Here is a 20,694-nt window from a genome sequence, read left to right as displayed (position 1 = left end):
ACAAAAATGCCAAGTACGAAAATGACATACGCCTGTCCTACGTCACAGTTCCTTGCTTATAGCCTCGCCTTATATTGATTATTATTAAAGACTTTTGCGTTAGGATCAGCAAACGCGAAAGTCTTCAAGGCTTAAAACATGTAAAACAGGAAGAAAACTCAATGCCATATGTTAACAGCTAGCGAGACCGACCAGTCGACAGGGATAAAACTAACTGTAGTTATGCGCTATTGTCCTCACCATAACGATGCTCAGCGGGTAAACAAAAAAATTTGTTCTGTGTCAATGAACGAGATTACGCACTTCTTTTGCGTACGTGCGTTTCGGTTACAGGAGACGGAAATTTACTATGGGGTCGTCTGCAAACAACTTGCTCTACATGACAAAACAAACTGCTGTAAAATTTGTTCCAGCCAACTGCATGGCACAGGTTCTAAAAGTCCGTACGTATCTTAGAGAGGTTTCCACTGCAGACATCAACGTTGCAAACGCCAAGTTTCAAGCTGCTCTCTGCCCGCTTGTGCACTTTAAAATGGGTAATGAGAATGACAGTCCTTTAGAAAGAGTTAGAGGCAAATTTCGTTTTGATATGATTTTGATCGAGCGTGATAAGGAAGTCGTTGCCAATACGTGGCAGAGGTTTTGTCGACCAAGCGGCAACTTATATTGGATGCAACGTAGGGTAAAGGTTTCAACTAAAATGTTGGCTTAACTCACAAAGCCAGCCAACAATAGCTCGTTGTCGTATGACGTCTTTCGCCAAGCGTAATACAACGTGAGACCATGCATAACGTGTTTTTTTCATCGAAGAAAAGGCAACTAGGCTATATACGCAAAAAGAAAACTTTTAGTGTATAGCAATGCGGAAATGAGGGATCAGATTAAGCTACTTCATTACTTTCTTATGCACCTGAGCTAAAAAAGAAATTTCCCTTTTTTCCGTCGAACCGTTTTATTTTGAGGACATTTGGAAAAGTAAATGTCACCATATAATTGTTGTCGTCACATGTTTTCCTGAACTAAGCAAATTGTTTTGGATTGTACAGTACTTGCAAAATTTTTAATGCGATCGTATGATAAAAATCAACGGCGTAATCAAAGCTATTTCGACCAGATCGAAAAGTGCTCAAATACGTTGTCAATTACTTGTTATTGGATCAGTTATATTGCTGCAGCCAGCAGCAAGTTCTGCCAAATTTTTAAATACGAAGTCTTGAAAAGAAACCGACCCGAAGACCTTTTTATGGCGATTGCTTCAGGAAGTCATATATATTTTGCTGTGTTCCACTTCCAAGTGTCCTTTATGTATAGTTATATAATATACAGTGGGACCTCGTTAATCCGTACCCCGATGAACCGGAATCCCCGCTATCCGACACAAAACTGCCGGGAACGGATTTCTTCCTATGCATTTTACCCCTTTAATCCGGAAACCCCGCTGTCCGACTCCGACACAAAAGTTTTGGAACAAATGTGCTAAATCAATAGCAATAAAATCCGATAAACCGGATTATTAACAGTTAAGCGAAAATGATTCACGATTGTCCTAATACAGTATGTTAGTTTGTTGACGAAACAATTGCCGATTATTATCTACGCATAATTACGTTGCGTTGCATAATGACGTTATAGCAGCGGTGACGGTCCTATTCGTTGTGGCAAGCCACTTTGTCAGTTACAGCTGCGTAAGTCGCACAGCTTTTTAGTCGTACTATGAAATACTGTACAGTATTTCAGAAACGAAAAAATAAATTGTTCATCAACACTAACAAACAACGCTTCCGCGGTCGCAAAAAAATACGTACATTACGTAGGTTGAGTGCGGCAATCTATTGAAGACATACTGCTGCGACTCAATCGTGCTATCAGCTTTTGATATCGCATTGCGCAAAAATTGGAAACAGGCCTAAGAAAGTTCTAGACTGCTGGTCCCGCCGGAATGCTTCGCCATGCAAGAGCGGTTGTCAAACCGATTTGCGGCCGCATGTTCGTCACTTCTGGCTTAGAGCATTCGTGTTTAATACGGTGGTTCTGGGGTTCGACACTGGGTCGGATCATACAAAAAATATAATTTTATTTTAGTTGCTGTCCAGCCAGAAACTCGGTACTTAGAATTGGAGTAAGGTGCATACTGCGTTTTGAACACGGTGCTGCATTTGCAAGATTGATTGATTTTTTACTTTCCAATAATCCGGATACCCCGCTAAACCGACATTTTTTGACGAAACGAAGTGGTCCGGATTAACGAGGTCTCACTGTATATCATCAAAGTGCAATCACGATCACGGTGGGTAGTTAGTAGGCTACGTGCGTAAACACTCCGGTGAAATATTGAAACAATATAGCAGTGACCGTCTGTTTCACCAAACAAAACAACAGCCAAAACATTGTGAACTTTTTTCGCTTAAACTTTATGGTAACCTGAATGTGGCCGCACACGAATGTAGCGAACCTTATATCAGCGTCTAAGATAACTCAGGCTGATATGCCAAAGATCTCGAGATTCGCAAAAACTTAGCCCAAGCGGCTGTGACAACAACGAAATTCTGACGATCTCAAAACTACTTTTGCTAATAGGCCGGAAATAATTGAAACTTAAACGAGCACGTATATACTCTCAGCGCACTTGCTGTAGTTTTGAGGAAGCGGAAATAAAAATCAGATAAAATTAAAGGTGCTTCCCTGACACGTTTTTGACAGGGATGAGCCAACTGGTAAATAATTTTAACTGCAATGAAGTGAGTGAACTATTCCTAAAGTTTGAAAAAATACAACTTTAAAATAAAATCGGCAAGAAAGTTTGAAGCATGAGTTGGATTGGACCTCACTGTGATCTGTTAAAAATCAAAAAGCAACTAAAACATTAGCATGGTCGAAAAAACAAACAATCAATAGATCGCTGGAAGATCTTTTAAAACTGTGTAAAGCCAATTCGTTCATGGCCCCTTACGTTTATCCCCAGAGAACTGATTAAGATTGCTCAAAACATACTCCAATCTCGTCATTTGTTGTCATATCATAATGATAGCGCTTGTATGGCAGTAGACCAAAACGAAACTTAATTTTGCACCAGTTGTGGCTTTAAGTGGTTATCGCGGTCTCCTGTTTGGGGCACTTCTTCCAACCAGTGAATAATACTTAACTTGTCCTAATGTTAGATAAATTTAAGCTTACTTTTAATTTTTAGGTTAATTTGTTTCTGACAACTACATCGTTTTCAATAATGAATAATTAATAATAAAATATTAATAAGCGGTTTAATGGTCTTCCAAAAAAAAAACCCGGTATAATTAAACCCCAGAACAAGCCACTCCCAGCAAATACGAACCTCCTGGCATTAACGTAAAGAGCACCATCCAGATTTTGATTAGTAATGACCTATTTTAGTCAGCAGGTATACGTATTTTATAACCTTTCAGCCTACTATTTGTTAACCTTCTAACCCATATTATTCGGAGTTTAATATATATATATATAGGTGGCTTACATTCTGCTGGCATCCTTGAAATTAAGCGACGTAATAATTTGCGTAGGTACCTACCTGTACTAACCGTAAAACTTATCTTCTTCACAGTGTTGCAATCAAAAACTATCTATAGGTTCTTGTCTATGGACGTTATGCTGTCTTATATTTCAATATAATTATTTTTATGCACATTCAACACTTTATATGTTACCGGCCTTTTTCTAGTGCTGGTTCGAAGAGACATGTAGTTAACTATAGGATTGTATTTCAAAAACGGTCAAACTAGGCACGTCTACACCGCAGTACAGGCATCGGTAGAATGTTATCATCACTCGTAACAACAAACAAAGGGCAACCGAATCGACAAGCGCTTCCGCCTGGAGGCAGACAAGACTGCGGAATTACAAGTCAAGCGTAAAACAAGATAATACATATTCTGGCTCCATTTGCTTTCTGATCGGCATTTGTAAGAGTATGTCAATTGTAACCGTTTTAAACTAAAATATATGCAAACGCAACGCGACTGGAAGCAATTAGATAGATATTTTGAAGTTTACTAAAAGGTTGACCCAATTCTTTTCCTCCCTTCTATCACTATCATTGTTTAGCCGCACACATAGCTATGCGCTAGACTGCGCATACTTTGTGCATGTGAAGTAAATAAATCTGCATCACTTGTCTTAATTATATATGTAGATAGTAGTGTAGAATACTCCCACAACATTTCTAACAATGTGAAAACAGATTGTGTTATCGCAATGTTAACATGTGTATTGTCTTGCTGTTGTACTCGCTCATATCAAGCAAATGGACTTCGACCAGGTCCATCGCCTACCGCGCCTTACGGTTCTAATGGGTTAGGCCTTTAGGGTAAAGTTTGATCATTGGCTTGTTTAGAGTTCTCAACAACTCTACATTACGCCAATTCGAAAAAGGCCACATATTTTGGCGAAGATTCATGATACTTACAGGAATGTCGTTTCACATTGTGTTTGCAGTCTTTTTTGTAAATAAATCTTAAGTGTTCAATTTAATAGAAAAGAATTTACGAATGATGTCAAAAGAAAAAATAATCTAAGTTATATTAGGCAAAGCTTTACAAATAAAACAACTAATTTCCCAGTTAAAATTTATTTTTTATTACTGTTAAAACCAACATTGTGAAAAAAAACATTTTTTCTATAAAAAACGTAGTTTGAGTTATGGATTGTGGAGTGGTCTTTCGTGTAGCATTGCGATGCAATTGCGAAAACGTCCGAAATTGCCTTTCGCCCATTGCTCAAGGTAAAAATAAAATGCTTAGGGTTTATTGCAAATAATCAAAAAAAGACGCGCACCGAAAAGTTTAGAAAATCAAAGAAACATCAAAACAACCCAGGAAGTCATATATAGATTGCTGTGTTCCACTTCCTAGTGTCCTTTATGTATAGTTATATAATAATTAATATATATCATCAAAGTGCAATCACGATCACGGTGGATAGGTAGTAGGCTACGTGCGTAAACACTCCGGTAAAATATTGAAACAATATAGCAGTGTCCGTCTGTTTCATCAATTAAAATAACAGCCAATACATTGTGAACTTTTTTTGCTTATACTTCAAGGTAACCTGAATGTGGCCGCACACTAATATAGCAAACCTTATATCAGCGTCTAAGATAACTCAGGCTGATATGCCAAAGACCTCGAGATTCGCAAAAACTTAGCCCAAGCGGCTGTGACAACAAGGAAAATCTGACGATCTCAAAACTACTTTTGCTAAAAGGCCGGAAATAATTGAAACTTAAACGAGTACGTATATACTCTCAGAGCACTTGCTGTAGTTTTGAGGAAGCGGAAATAAAAACAGATAAAATTAAAGGTGCTACCCTGACACTTTTTGACAGGGATGAGCCAACTGGTAAATAATTTTAACTGCAATGAAGTGAGTGAACTATTTCTAAAGTTTGAAAAATACAACTTTAAAATAAAATCGGCAAGAAAGTTTGAAGCATGATTTGGATTGGACCTCACTTTGATCTGTTAAAAATCAAAAAGCAACTAAAACATTAGCATGGTCGAAAAAACAAACAACAAAAGATCGCTGGAAGATCTTTTAAAACTGTGTAAAGCCAATTCGTTCATGGCCCCTTACGTTTATCCCCAAAGAACTGATTAAGATTGCTCAAAACACACTCCAATCTAGTCATTTGTTGTCATGTCATGATGATGGCGCTTATGTGGCAGAAGACCAAAAACCAAACTTAGTTTTGCGCCACTTGTGGCTCTAAGTGGTCATCGCGGTCTCCTGTTTGGGGCACTTCATATCCAACCAGTGAATAATATTTAACTTGCCCTAATGTTAGATAAATTTAAGCTTACTTTTAATTTTTAGGTTAATTTGTTTCTCACAACTATATCGTCTTCAATAATGAATAATTAATAATAAATCATTAATAAGGGGTTTAATGGTCTTCCAAAAATACAAAACCCGGTATACATAAACACCAGACCAAGCCTCTCCCAGAAAATATGAACCTTCTGGCGTTAACGTAAAGAGCACCACCCAGATTTTGATTAGTAATGAGTAATGACCTATTTTAGTCAGCAGATATTCGTATTTTATAACCTTTCAGCGTATACTTTTAGTTAACCTTCTAACCTATATCATTCGGCGATGAATATATATATAGGCGGCTTACATTCTGCTGGCATCCTTGAAATTAAGCGACATAATAATTTGCGTAGGTACCTACCTGTACTAACCGTAAAGCTTTTCTTCTTCACAGTGTTGCAAACAAAAACTATCCATAGGTTCTTGTCTATGGAAGTTATGCTGTCTTATATTTCAATATAATCATTTTATGTACTGTATTTCCAACTGTTTATATGCTGGCTCCAATTGCTTTCTGATCGGTATTTTGAAAAGAATGTCAATTGTAACCGTTTTAAACTAAAACATATGCAAACGCAACGCGACTGAAAGCAATTAGATAGATATTTTGAAGTTTACTGAAAGGTTGACCCAATTCTTTTCCTTCCTTCCAGCGCTCTCACTTTTAGGGATTTAGTTCCAAATTGGAACTTTTAGCCCCTTTTAGGGACAAGTTTAGGGATTTTGATGATTTAGGGATTTTTTGGGGATTTTTGAAATTGTTGATACGTATAAAGTACTTATTAAGACTTCAATGTTAGTCATGCTTCCGCCATGTGCTTCCTTGCCAAGGAATCCTTGGTGTGCATTCTGCATTGCGATTAGAGTGTAGAGCAATGTTCCCTCTAAGCTGCGCGCATGCGCAAATGCGCACTACTGACACGGTCTTCACGCACGGAAAATCTGTGCTGCGCCTGCGCACAAGAAAAAAATCCAACCTGAATTGAAAATAAAATAAATGCAAAATAATGGCCACAGTAAGCACATCTGATGTTGCTCACAGTGGTCCAAGGGACCGCTCAGGGAGTTAGTGTGTTTGCTCAGATTCGTAAAAAATTAGAGGGAACATAGGTGTAGACTGTAGAGTAGAGGATTACGGTTCTACGACAATTAACCGTAGTTAATTACCTACGTAGTCAATTACCTACTTGAGTTCTTCATACGTGAAAATTTGTCAAAAAAAAGTTTTTTAATGTGACAATTTGTCAAAATTTTCAATGTTTAGGTCAAAAACTTTCGTTTTTAGGTCAAAAAATAATCGCCCTAGTGATAAAATAATAGTATAACGCGCTAATTATGGTTTAAGGATTTTTCATACCATCTAGGGATTTTTTGGCATAGCTTTAGGGATTTTCTTGTTTGCATTTGTGAGAGCCCTGCAGTCCCTTCTAGCATTATCAGTGTTTAGCAGCACACAGATAGCTACGTGCTAGACTGCGCATATTTTGTGGATGCTAAGTAATTAAATCTGCATCACTTGTCTTAATTATATATGTAGATAGTTGTGTGAAATACTCCCACAACAATTTTAACAATGTGATAACAGATTGTGCTATCGCAATGTTAACATGTATATTGTCTTGCTGTTGTGCCCGCTCCTATCAAGTAAATGGACTTCGACCAGATTCGTCGCACACCGCGCCTTACAGTTCTAATGGGTTAGGATAAAGTTTTGGTCAATGGCTTGGTTAGAGTTGTCTACAACTCTATATTACGTCAATTCGAAAAACAGCACATATTTTGGCGAAGATTCATGATACTTATAGGAATGTCGTTTCATATTGTGTTTGCAGTCTTTTTTGTAAATAAGTCTTAACTGTTAAATTTAATAAAAAAGAATTTAAGAATTATGTCAGAAGAAAAAATAACCTATAGTAAGCAAAGCTTTACAAATAAAACAACTAATTTCCTCGGTTAAAATTTATTTTTTATTACCAGTAAATCCAACATTGTAAAAAAAACAATTTTTCTATAAAAAATGTAGTTTGAGTTATGGATTGTGGAGTGGTCTTCCGTGTAGCATTGCGATACAATTGCGAAAACGTTCGAAATTGTCTTTCCCGAACCCACTGCTCAAGGTCAAAATAATATGCTTAGTGTTTATTGCAAATAATCAAAAAAGACGCGCACCGAAAAGTTTAGAAAAGCATAAAAACAATCCACCGAAAAAATTAACTTGATGAATTGAAAAACGTCCGAAAGTTATATTTCCTACAGCAACAAACGTTGTCACTCTTCTAAGTTGTAACACAGGGAATTGATGGAAAGTCATGAAACATAACAAATCAGTGGCCATACAAAGAACTATAACCACGATTAAATGCGGCCCGGTTGCTCAATACCGCAAGCTAATTCTACCAGTTTCAGGTTGAATTAAAAAAAGTTGGTGTTAACATTACTCTTTGGCAGCTGTTTTTACATCGGAATGTTTTCTGACACGGTTTGTTTCTTTGCTTTGTCTCGCCCTCTCCTGACAAGTTTTCCAATATTTCGTCCATGGAAGGTTGGGCAGATAGGAATGTATTTGAAAAAGTTTACTTTGTCAATGCCATTTTGCATCGATTCTGGAAGCGTTGAACAAATTAATGTGTAAAAGAAGAGCGCTTATAATTGATAATTGTAACATTTAACAGAGAGCTTGCGTACTTGGAAACATGTAGTGTTTATTCTGCTCGTTTTCACCGTTACCATCTGAAGCAAACTTGCTCCTTCTCCATGCAATTAAACCACGTTCTTCGGGTGTGCCTGCAATTAAAAATAACCAATACTAGTAAACGTTGTCAGCTGCAAAAACGACGTGATAAAAATTACAGATTGGGCTATACTTAGGAGTTTGAAAAAGCTTTAATCATATTACTATCTATATGTAAAATATATAGTATATACAAGCTTTCATTTTTACATAAACTTCGTAAAGTTAAAAACCAGAAGTACTGTAAATTACCTGGGATTGTGTTGTCCAACATGAAGCCCAACACACCAGAAATAAACATTCCGGTTTGCAAGAGAACCAATATTATCTGATCCACTTCAACAGAACCTATGAAAATTGACAAATTGCATTTTCTAAACCAAATCAATGAAAAGTTTTCTTTAAACCTAACTGCGTTGAAATACCACCAAATACCTGTCGAAATTAAACTTTTGTTTGCGCTTATCCAATTAGGAACCGTGATTCCCATGAAGGTTGAAAATCCCATGATCAGAAGATTTCTTGATGAATTTAAATCCACAAACTGCAGACTTGAAATTCCAACAGCGGTTATCATTCCAAACATTACACAGAATAATCCACCTACATAGTATCAAAGTTTCAGCGCTAACAAACCAATTATTCTTTACGTACCGCCTTATAGTAACATAGCACACAAAAGTTTCACTCACCAACCACAGGATCAGGAATTGTAGTAAAAAGAGCACCGAATTTTCCAATAACCGCTAGAATCAACATGATGCATGCGCCTGTCTGAATTACTCGTCGACTACCAACCTATTAGATAGAAATAACTTGAATTAAAACAACTTTCCTGCGCAAATCATGCCACAATCTTGTTTATGAAAAGTTAAAATCTATAGCTATAGCCTATGCCTCCAATTGAAACATAAAAATCTGTACCTTGGTGATCCCAATGGCGCCAATATTTTCGCTGTATGAAGTTGTACCGTTTCCTGAACCTAGCGAGCCCGCTATTAGAGTACCAATGCCTTCCGTGAAAATGCCCCTGAGCAGACGCATTGTTTATGACGTAAATTAATTTAAAACAACTATAAGTACATAGCTATAAACCATGAACAGTGCTGTCAAAGATTTACACACACCTGTTCATAGCGTGGCTTGGAGGCGACGGTATATAGCACAACCTTGCGCATGCGTAGTAATCACCAACTGATTCTATGATAGAAGCCAGAACACCGCTGATCATTCCAAGAACCCCAGATAAAGTGACAACCGGCACGCCCCACTGTCCTGTAAAACAAGATTCCAAGATTTCACAACAATTTCGTTTGCATTTGGTTCACAAGGAATGAAGCCTCCGCCTATCATAGCGCACCAGATCGTGTAGCTTATACAGGTTATACCTGGATAAGGCACTCGGAACCACGGAGATTGGTTTAAAACTCCTAATCTGATGTCAGTTCTGGCCAAATAACCATAAACATTGCGGTCTGATGGGAAAACTCCGGCCGCGGTAAGAATGGCACAGAAAGACCAGGCAAGCAGCATCGCGAATATTACCTGTACGTCATTTAAAGCAACAATTATTTACGAGATAAAACACATTAACAAACAACCAGGATTTGACGACGTCACTTGCCGGGAAAAGGCTGAAGAGTTTAATTTTTAAAGCCCCTCGTTCGCCTTTCTTGCAACAGAGAGGTATGGGAATTTCCACGTTCCTCAGGTGTTGAGAAAATAAGATGATTAGGAACATTGTCCTGTGAAAACTGACGTGTTTACTGTTTGTTATACATTATTTGTTTTGAACATATCATCCAACTTAAACAGGCATAATTGAGCAGTTTGTTTTTATTTACTGATATCAGTCTTAACTCATAAATTTGATGCTTCTAGTTTTTCTTACAAGCTTGAAATTCCCCAATGACGTCCAGCAAAATCTCCAGCCACACCAAACAGACCAAATCCTACCATGGCGACTGTGGGTGCAATAGTGAGTGGTCCTATGTGTGCCATCATGATTCCAATCAAACCAGTGGCACCTAGCAGTACTTGAGTGCATGAAGCAACCATGATTGCTCCTTGCACCTAGAACGAAAATAATAACTTTATAGGTAAAAGTTTTAGGCATCATAAACGAAGCCATGAATGAAATGTCTTTCTCACCTGCAGCATTCTGACTTTCCAAAAGTCGCTTTGAACGTTGGGCGACGTAGTTCCATTCGTAGAATTTCCAACACTTATTGGAGGGTTGGGAATGGACGTCATAATAGCTATAGCTGGGGTCAGAAAAGCAGCTGCTCCACCTTGAACAATCGGAAGCCTGTTGAAACGATTTTACGTGTAAGACCGAAAGGAAAATGCTAACTTGTCACAACAATGCATAATATTTTCATAATATTCATAATATTCAGGCATCTTTGTACAGAATTCGCTCCCAAATGTTTATGGGAATTTCTAGTTTAGTGCACGAGCACGTTAGAAAGTGTTTTTGTTCTTGTGTTTTTTTCATGAATAAGTTGAACATCGTTACTTTGGCCTTCATCATAATCTACCTGTTTCCGAGCGTTGTTTGAAGGAGTGTGCAAATACCGGAAGCGAAGAAAATTGTGCTGATTATCTGGCCTTTTGCAAGATTGTCGTTTTCTATTCCGAGAGGTCCAGCTAGAATCAACGGGATTGCTACTGTCGACCCGAACATTGTCAAGTAGTGCTGTAACAGACACAAGCTCATAATCTGATATAGATGTGGGTTACGAGGCTAAGTGTTAGTGCATATGCAACTCGGTGGGCATCCAGTTCGTTTCTATAAATATATTTTAATGTTCTCGAGAGGATGTTAATTCACAGTTGAAAAAAGGATGTTACCGGATCTGTGAAGCACGCTTGCATATTGCGATAAGCCTATACTTGCTGGAAATTGCATTACCAATGTACATCTTCCGAAGTGATGATTTGTTATAATTTCATTACAAATCGTGGCATGTAACGTAGATTTAGTAAATGAATTAACAATTGGCAAAGTGGTCACTTTTCGTTTCAAGTAGTAAAGCACAGGGATCAAGAACAGGCAATCCCGCTAATATTCCATAAAATTAAGTAGGCCTACACGCTTTTTTATTTTATTGTTTTTATACGCTTTATATAAACGACTTCCTGAAAATCATTTGCCACTTTTTGAGAGGGCAGTTTTCAACGAGTAGGAAAATACACAAAACATGCTTGAAAAAAACTGTAGCGTATTTTGCGCATTTAGCTCTATCGTCTACTATTAAAATATGCATCATGCTGCCAAAACTTGTAATTCGACGCTCGCAAGACATGGATTTTCAACACAGCCTATAAATGCCACTATACTACACTACAGCTTGAAAAGTACAAATTTAAATTCATAACGTATAGGCTACATTTACATTACGGTATCATACCTGAAATCCCAGGAATATACACATGTACCAGGGCGGAATATCATCTATGCCGTAGAGCAAGTTTTTGCTGTTACGAAATGATTCTTTATTGGAGCCGGAAATTAAGTTTATTGTTCCAACCTGTTCACTTGAGCTAACTTCGGAAGAGGATGACTTTTGGGTCACGTCATTATCTTTTACATTGATGTCCATGTTTAGCATAGGCTAGGTCGTAGCTACACTGAGATAAATAAAGCACTCTCCGCCCTAAGTTTCGTGGAATTCAGGCACAAAATATTTTTAGTGCTTAAGACTACATTTAACAACATGTTTATTACTTAACCGGGACCGTACCGAACTAGACATATTTGCCTCGATTAAAATTTTACTCTGGCTACGGACTTGGTATGCGCATAAACTGTTCTGGTAATTTTAAAGAATTAAAAACCTTGGTTAAATTATCTGCTTAAGATCTTGTTTTTTACCTTAATCATTCAACTCTACTGTGGGACTGAGAAGCGGGTAAACAAGAGGTATATTTGCCTTCCAGTGAACTGTAACACCAACGCGTGAATCGTTATTGCTATAATGACTGTGTGATTCTACTGCGGACTTCAAAAGTTGATAGAGCTATATCGCTTGGCAATACATAGTACAATAATTCTTTAACATATTTTTAAAAGTTAGTGACAACACGCCGTTATATAAAACATCTCGCCATTCTAGTAACACTGACAGATGAGGTGCAGCCTATATACGATAGGTATACAGGCCTAACATATTGAACAAGGATGTTAGTTAAAACGAAAAAGAAGTCTTATCCCTTCGATCGTGACTAAAATGAAGGCTGCAATGCATAAGTACAACAAACGATGAAAGCAGGGGTTTAAAAAATTTCAAAACTTAACAACTTGAGTTTCAACAATTTCTTTAATCGCGATAGATAGGCTCCGCAGATAGACTTTCCATGCGTTCCGATTGGTTGCTACTTGTTAATCTGGTTTATAGTGTTACAGGTCACGTGCCGATGCCAATAGCCTAGGTAGCCAATAACGAGTTATATTCGTTTCTTCATTTATGCTTTGGCCAAAAACAAAAACTATAGGCTTATTGGTTTAGCCATACGGAGGCGATGCAACATAGTCTCTCCTATCCTTTTGTCCATCCTTTCGTCGCTTTGCCTCATTGAGCAATGCCCTAAACGTAGATCGTTTCGGTTTGATGCTGCCAAAGAAATGTGCTGGGTCAGAACCGTTTCAGAGTAGCGTGCAAAAGCGCTGTAACTAGATAGGGGTATAGCTCATTTCTGCGTTCACTAATAGGTTGGTTTCCAATAATAATTCCCTCTTTTATTTAACCTTCAGCAACATGTTTGGCATATTTGCGCGCGAAACCTATGTAGACATGTTGCTTGCTAAATGATTGACTTTCAAAATTGAAGTAAACGCATTCTTGCAGAAAACTTTCAAAGCAGTTTTGCCGGTTGTACACTTTAACTAAATTTCTATGTTTGCAACGAATTTGATTATTATTACAAATCAATTTACTTTACAGCACTTTGGTTTATATTGTGGCCGCTACGCTTCACGTGGCTTTTGATCTTCTTTTTGTGTAATGTCAAATATTTGACGCTACAGCGATTTCAGTGTTTTGTGTTTCGACTGCGCTTTCATGCAGCGTTCATTTGTGATTCAATCATAGCTCCGCTTGACAAGCGTACGAGCTGCTTTCATTTCAGCTTCACTTTCACTATTGCTTGTCTGACTTATAAGTTAAATTGAGTAGCCACGTCTATCGTTATAAAGGTGTTTGGTAAATACAAAATTTTATATAATTAATTAACCGCCTGTGATGCAGGGGAATAACCCTTCAAGAAGTCAGGTAAATGGAAGTAATTGAAGATACATCGTCGGGAAGTTTTTACCAAAAAAAATATCTGTAGAAATGGGCTATTGCACAAAGATTAAAGATGTTATAAATCTTATTTAGAAAACATACGGCAACAAGCATTACAACCATTAACAGTGTTACACATTCAAATAATAATCAAAAAAAATATGTCGAAAAGCCCATAAGATATTTGGTAATATAAAGCAGTCCTTCCTAACTTGACAACAAAATCATTGCATGAAATTACTTAGAAGTGTAAATGGTGCGCTTGGAAGCATCATGGTTGCACCAGCACCAACACTACCACCAGATGTGGTTCACGTATTTCCAACCATTGCTGCAGAACGGGATCAAATACAGGCAACAAATCATGCTTCCTAATAAAAATACCACTGCACAGCAAAGCCACGTCTTGACACCCGATTCATAAAAGATTTACGTCCTCACTTCCTTATGACGGTGAGGGCAAGTACAGAAAGTCGGCGATCGCTAAAACTGCATTGGTTGATAGACTGTCACTGTCGTCTGCTTTGGCATGTTAGTTGTCATTAGACTTTTCCTGTTAACTGATCAATATTTTCTATTCAGTTATGCAGACTAGGTTTGAAATATTTATCTAAGCAAGGTAAAAATGCATGGTTAGAAATGTAAGAAGATCAAGGCTAGGCACACATATAACAAGCAATTGAACCAAGTTGCTTGTCTAATTCTAGTTGATAAAACAATTTATTTCCAATCATCAGTTTTAAGTTACATCTTGCCTGTACATGCGCTGAGTAACAACATTACCGAAGTCGCGAAGGGTTAAAAAATCGGGTAAAAGAATGACGATGCAAACCTCTGGTCTCCAAGGTCAAAAATAGGTAACATAGTGACACTAACAATAATTGCATCATTGGCATTTCATCTGAGAGTTTTAATAACTGCGTGGTTCAAAACGTGGTTTCAAAACTTCAAAAACTGGATTGACAATATGATGGTGTAGCCTACGTGTGAAGACCATACGACGATGCTGATGACAGCTGCGTGGTAAAGGTAAAAGATAAAGTGGGTTTACTGTGTACATGTACAAGTCAAGTTTAGTTGATTACGGTATTATCTTGGAGTAAAGTTTTTGCTGTTTTTACTGTGTTTTGTCAAAATGTTACTTAATTTGAGACATTAAAAGGTTAAAAATTGTGCTTCAACACGCTGTTTGAGGTTTTGGTCGCGAGAGTTCACCAAAATCAAGATTTGGGTCACGTTCAAAAAAAGTATTGGAAGTAGGCTACTTCCTTAATGAGTTCTAACTACTAACAGCGACTCAGCATTTTGTATAGATTGCAGTCTTGTTCGATACTGAGTACAAGTAATATGATTGAAATATATGTCAAAGCAAGATTTTAACTTAGGCCTTAATTATCACCAATTATGCCATCACCAGTGGTATACTGTACCTGCTACTCACTTAACTTTATCACGGGCGGGATGCGTACTTCAAGCCGGTACCAGATTGGTAGATCAAATTCAGGAACTATACACATGTCATGGAATAACAAGACTTTCATTGGATGACAAAAAGTAGCTTATTTTTGTTTTGTAAAAAATTTAATTTTAATAACCGTGGAACATTTACTTTGTTTGAAAACTTTTCCAATGCTTTTGATCATATATTAAGTTGCATTGCCACCCTCCACTGTGGCAAGATTCATGCTCCTTTGATTCCAAAAAATTACAAGCGATAATATGTTTTTTACTAAAAAGGAAAAGCTTTATAGAAAGTACCGCTTAATTGCAGAAATATTGCAAAAACGCGTGAATGCTCGATACCCGTTGGCGCTACCGCGGTAATGCCCTTAGGCAGCAAGGCGTAAATGGCCTTTGCTTCTGTTCAGTGGACCTGGTAAAAACTTCCGAATTCGGGCAATGCAATATAAAACACTCACAACTCAAATCGGAACTTGCACAACGGCTAGCTCGGTAGCCGCGCCTGAAGCGATGAGATATCGTCGACAGGTAGTCGTGCAAAGACTTTTCTCAGGCCGAGAATTAAGATTACCTTTCCACACTACTCTGATAAATATATTATTGAAACGGTTACTTTGCCATTAAAACTAACCTAAATGATAATGTATTTTACTATGAAAAACTAGTAGCGTACATTCCTACAATAGAGACAAGTAATTACAATAAAACCAACACCTCAAAATATACAAAAACAAAGGGCAATGATATGCGTCGAAAAGAGAAGTATCCTTCTGCAGAGCACAAGGCAAAACAAAACAGAAATACATATTACATACCATGACTTAACAAATGTAACCTTTTGTCTCAATTAATAGCGGAGAATTTGCAAACGGATCATATGTGGAGTGTATACGCAACTAAAAAATCTACATCTATATCTAGCAAGTACAGAGCATAACAAACAATCTTCTAGCTTAAAATGTCAATCAAATCACCAAAGAAAGTTCAGTACTACAAATCTGAAGTCGCCAAATATCTTTCAATGAAGGGTGATAACTGATAACTGATAATAATTAATCAGTTGAGCGCTTTAGAGAGGTGAATGTTGTACTTGCAATTTGGACAGATATGACGTACATCTTTGAGGTCGTTGATGCAAAATGGGATCAGGCAAAGACAGAAGATCCACCCTCCGAATAATACGATCGCTCCACAAATGAGCCATGTCATGAGGCCTACGTCATACATGGTTTGCGTCACCACCGCCTGATGACAGTTGGGGCAGGTACAGGTGGCAGGGATACGTCCGAGGCGTTGCTGATGCACAATCACCGTCGTCTGTGGAGGCATAACAACGCCCACGCCAGGCGGAGGGGGCGGTGGGGCTTGCATCCCGACGGGGTACGGCTGGGCTGGAGGGGGTGGACCCTGTTGGTAATACGGGTACGGGGCGGGAGGTTGCCCATAATTTCCGGGGGCTACGCTTTCTACGTATGGCGGGGGTGCGGTAGCCAACACATCCGGGGGTGGAGCATTCCCAGAAAGCGGTTGTTTTTCTGCCATGTCGTGCGAAAGTTTAACGCAAAAAACAAATCTTTAGTAATGTTCCGTAAACAATTTACATTTCAAATTTCGATCTAAACAAAGCAAAAGAGTGATTGAAAAAACACATGTACACAGTAACAGCATAGTTTGAATATAATAAGCATTTCATCGTGTAACTAACAGGATCAGCACAAAGCGATACGACTGTAACAAGTCGATATTACTAACAGGGCGACCAAATATAAATTGTGTCAAATTAATACGTTAGGTCAGAATTTACTGAGTTATTATTAAATTCATTAACCAGAAAAACAATTTATACGATTTTATAAACTAATCTGCCTCGCAAAATGTATCCATAATTGTAAAAAGAACATTTGGTCGCAGCTTTTGCCTCCACGACGTTTGAAGAACTTTGTTATCACTGCGCTGCTGTAATATGCCAAATTGACCTTACTGGCCAGTTGTTTTGCCGTTTCCAGTAAAAACTATTTCAATCTAAAGTTATTTTGTTAACTAGCTCTTGATTATTTAATGCTTAATAGCAGTTTTTTAAAGGTTTATGTTTGGTGACCGCTGTAATAAATTTTAAGCGACCGCGGTTTTTAAAGACTAATCATATGCTTATTTCCTGTTGTGCTGCAGAAGTACTGTATAAATTTTAAGAGACCGTGTAGGTCCCAAAAAACACTGCTTAGTAACATATACTGAAACACTGACTGGCTTTTTATAAAATTTTTGCAAGTTAAAATAATTATTATAGCTTAAGGTCAAAAATAGTTGACTGACTGATCATATTTAGCACAAATACCGGTAACGAACTCAGTATGGTTGTCATTACCTTTGTCGTGCCAAATAGACTTGCCCTGCTTGGAAGCTACATATATAATAAATACGCATGAAAATGAGGAAGCGACTACAGGAAAATAACGGTTTGAAATATGAGCTCATACACGTACTGTGATGGTATAATAAAATAACGCACAACACCGTAAGCACATAATGCAATACAGTCATCCACGCAAATACGTGAACAACTGTATATGTGCGTCGTTATGTCACCTCCTACACGAAATAGAATATGCCTTGCATAAAATGAGTAGACAGCTAAGGAGAGACCACAAATGAATAAACGTGTTATACACTGTAGCAAAGTTATTGCTACATTGCTATTTTGAAAGTTATTGCTACTCACCAAGGGTGCCCGGAGTTTTAAGTGTATGGTTAACACTACACTATTCTTGTGACTTGGCTGGCCGCAAACAGTAATTCTCAATTTTTCATTTTATAATTTCTGATTAAAAACCTCTGCTTATCAAACCTGTTATATCATTTTTTTTCACTTTTCAACAGTTCAAACTGGGAAACCTGGTTGAACTAACTGCCCACCGTTTCACACAATTAAATTCCATTACATCAACTTTAATTGCAATTGACGTCTTTCCAGCTATATCCCAAAGGGCTGAAAAAAATCTATTGAGTACGCATATAATGAAACCGTTATATTCCAGCTTAAACACGGCCGCTGCTTACAACTCATGATCGTATCAATCAACTCTGGCGGTCATGCGTATCCCGCTACGACAATTACTGTGCATAATGCATTCTTTGTCTTACGTCAAGTTCTGTTGTAAAAATCACGAGCTCCCACCTTTTAGTTAGCAACTTTTTGCATTCTAAAAAGTATGACTTACAAAAAAGATCATGACATTGTAAACTTTAAACCAAACTTTAAAGTAAAGTAGTTAAACGTCATAGAATTATCTAGCACAAATTCAACCAATTCCCGACTGAACCACTACAGGTACTGGTAGTGCTAGTTGCAATATCACTACTACTACTACAAGCCGACCCTACTATCAAGCAGTCGAATCTATTTATGCTGACTGAGCTTAACATGTATCTGTAAAGCAATTTCCTAACTTGCTCGCAACAGACGAACGTGCAGCTGGTACGCCGGTGAGCGAGATGTCAACAACATATTATTTAGATAAATGGGTAATATACCGTAATTCGTAAACGAGCGTTAACATTAAAATTTTACACTGTTTTCTTTTCCGCTGTAAAATCCTCTACAGGCCCACAACATACAGAACATCATCGTCAGCAGCAGTATTGACGTTATGACAAAAACTGATGTAATTATCATATTCAATGCTGGTCTTTAACATCAGACATCACATGTTCGCACGTGATACATAACTTGTGTTCTTTCTGAAGTCACGTATAAGCCAAAACATATACGCTTTCGCAGAAGAGAATGTCCCTCGATTTAGAAAGTGCAGTCGACAGTGTCTGACAGCTAAACAGACTTACTTCGTTTCTGTCTACAATTATAGCCAGATAGTCTTTGTTTGTGCAGGGTGTAATTTTTCTCTTTATCGTAACAGAAGTTAATGATTGAAAGAACTCGGAGCGGTTGTTGCGAAAAACATCATATCAACAGCTGGCAATCCTAAACTTCCAAACGATAAACAATTTCCTATCGTTTTGAATTAAAACAACAATCTTCACGATGTCCGACTACGACACGTTATTCACCTATCGGCAATCTAACACTGAAACTATTCAACGTTAACGCCATTGGGCAAAACGTCAACAACTATGACGCAATGTACAAATTACAACTAAAAACCAGGCAACCGTATAGCCAGAAAGATGTGACCAAGTCGGTCAAGCTGAAACGTGCCGCAGCGTATAGGTAAGTGTTCGTAAGAGCTGTTGAATAACAGCAGGTTTGTAATCTTTTCAAGAAAACGATTTCAGTTGCACTGCACTGATAAATGGGCCCGTGGTGGATGACGTATGGGGGCTTCTGCATTTTTGTATTCCAAAGGGAAGGAAAAGATAATTATCCGTAGAGTACAATTATAATGGACTTGAATGGAAAATATACTATGGATATGCCTGGTTTAATTAGGACCCTTGAAGGCCTAAAGCGCTACAAAATTTGGTGCTCCTTTACAATTAGGCTATAATGGAAAAACAAACAATATTAAACCTGAAAATAACATTAATTTTATCAAATATTCAAAATTAGATGAACCTCTTTAAATGTAAGTACAAAATACTTATACCTGGTGATACTTCAGTTTTTTTCTATTTTTTTTAAGCAAAGTACTACAAAACTTAATTCTCTAGCTTCTGATAAAACTTACGGGCATATCAATTTTAATTTATACTTGCTGTTGGGTTGTTTTACAATTGCTTGCAGCCCTGAACCTTTTTTTCAGACACTTTAAAATTTAAACTAAACTAAACGTATGGAAAGGTCACCCATGATGGGACACCTTTAGGAAAACTACTATCATACAACATAGCGACAAACCAAACATCTGAGGGCTTTTGGTTAACTAGAGTCCTAGAGAGGCGTATAGTTGCCCGTCATATCAGTAGGTTATAGTAAACGACATCTGATGAAACGGTTTTGACTCTTTTTCAGAAGGAAGGTGTCTTTTCTAGGCAGCACTATTTTGTTGCCTAAATAATAGCATATAAAAATGTTGACTCAGAAATAAAAACCTGCATTTGCACGAGTTTTCTCAAAATAAACATAGTCGTCTGTGACAGTGTCACAAGTAAAATGCGCAGAACCAGAATGTGGTGACCTTCCTGTCGAACAATTTTTAGTTAAGGCAGCCAATAAAATGACGCACAATAACTATGAATTTAAAAATCGCAGTGGTGTTTTAACATTTCTGTGTGGGGTTTTGGTGTGTGGCATCCACTAACGACAGACAAGTTAAGTTAAAACAGCAATGAAGTCATCCATAGTCAACAACATCGGCTTTCTCTCCTAATTTTCTCATCAACATTTTTTTCAATCAAATTAAGTGCTATAGACAGCAT

General features: G+C 37.6%; 2 protein-coding genes across 2 annotated transcripts; both read right to left on the bottom strand.

Annotated features, from left to right (window-relative positions):
* Nucleotides 1–7,985: 7,985 nt before the first annotated feature.
* Nucleotides 7,986–12,440, bottom strand: LOC143446891 (solute carrier family 23 member 1-like). Its single transcript, XM_076946745.1, has 13 exons — nucleotides 11,986–12,440; nucleotides 11,113–11,270; nucleotides 10,724–10,880; nucleotides 10,464–10,645; nucleotides 10,197–10,317; nucleotides 9,961–10,117; nucleotides 9,700–9,847; nucleotides 9,497–9,602; nucleotides 9,265–9,370; nucleotides 9,008–9,175; nucleotides 8,825–8,920; nucleotides 8,527–8,625; nucleotides 7,986–8,444 (listed from the first exon to the last, which is right to left on the bottom strand). Exons 1-13 carry the CDS (start codon nucleotides 12,184–12,186, stop codon nucleotides 8,296–8,298), a joined length of 1,848 nt encoding a protein of 615 aa, XP_076802860.1. The 5' UTR covers nucleotides 12,187–12,440; the 3' UTR covers nucleotides 7,986–8,295.
* A 3,508-nt stretch (nucleotides 12,441–15,948) lies between these two features.
* On the bottom strand, nucleotides 15,949–18,945 carry LOC143446935 (lipopolysaccharide-induced tumor necrosis factor-alpha factor homolog). Its single transcript, XM_076946802.1, has one exon. The coding sequence runs from the start codon at nucleotides 16,861–16,863 to the stop codon at nucleotides 16,378–16,380; it is 486 nt and encodes a 161-aa protein (XP_076802917.1). The 5' UTR covers nucleotides 16,864–18,945; the 3' UTR covers nucleotides 15,949–16,377.
* Between the last annotated feature and the right edge of the window lie 1,749 nt (nucleotides 18,946–20,694).

The sequence above is a fragment of the Clavelina lepadiformis genome, chromosome 2 (assembly GCF_947623445.1).
Source record: "Clavelina lepadiformis chromosome 2, kaClaLepa1.1, whole genome shotgun sequence".
Lineage (NCBI taxonomy): Eukaryota > Metazoa > Chordata > Ascidiacea > Aplousobranchia > Clavelinidae > Clavelina > Clavelina lepadiformis.
Note: the sequence above shows the minus strand (reverse complement) of the source record. Positions and strands in the feature narration are given on the sequence as shown.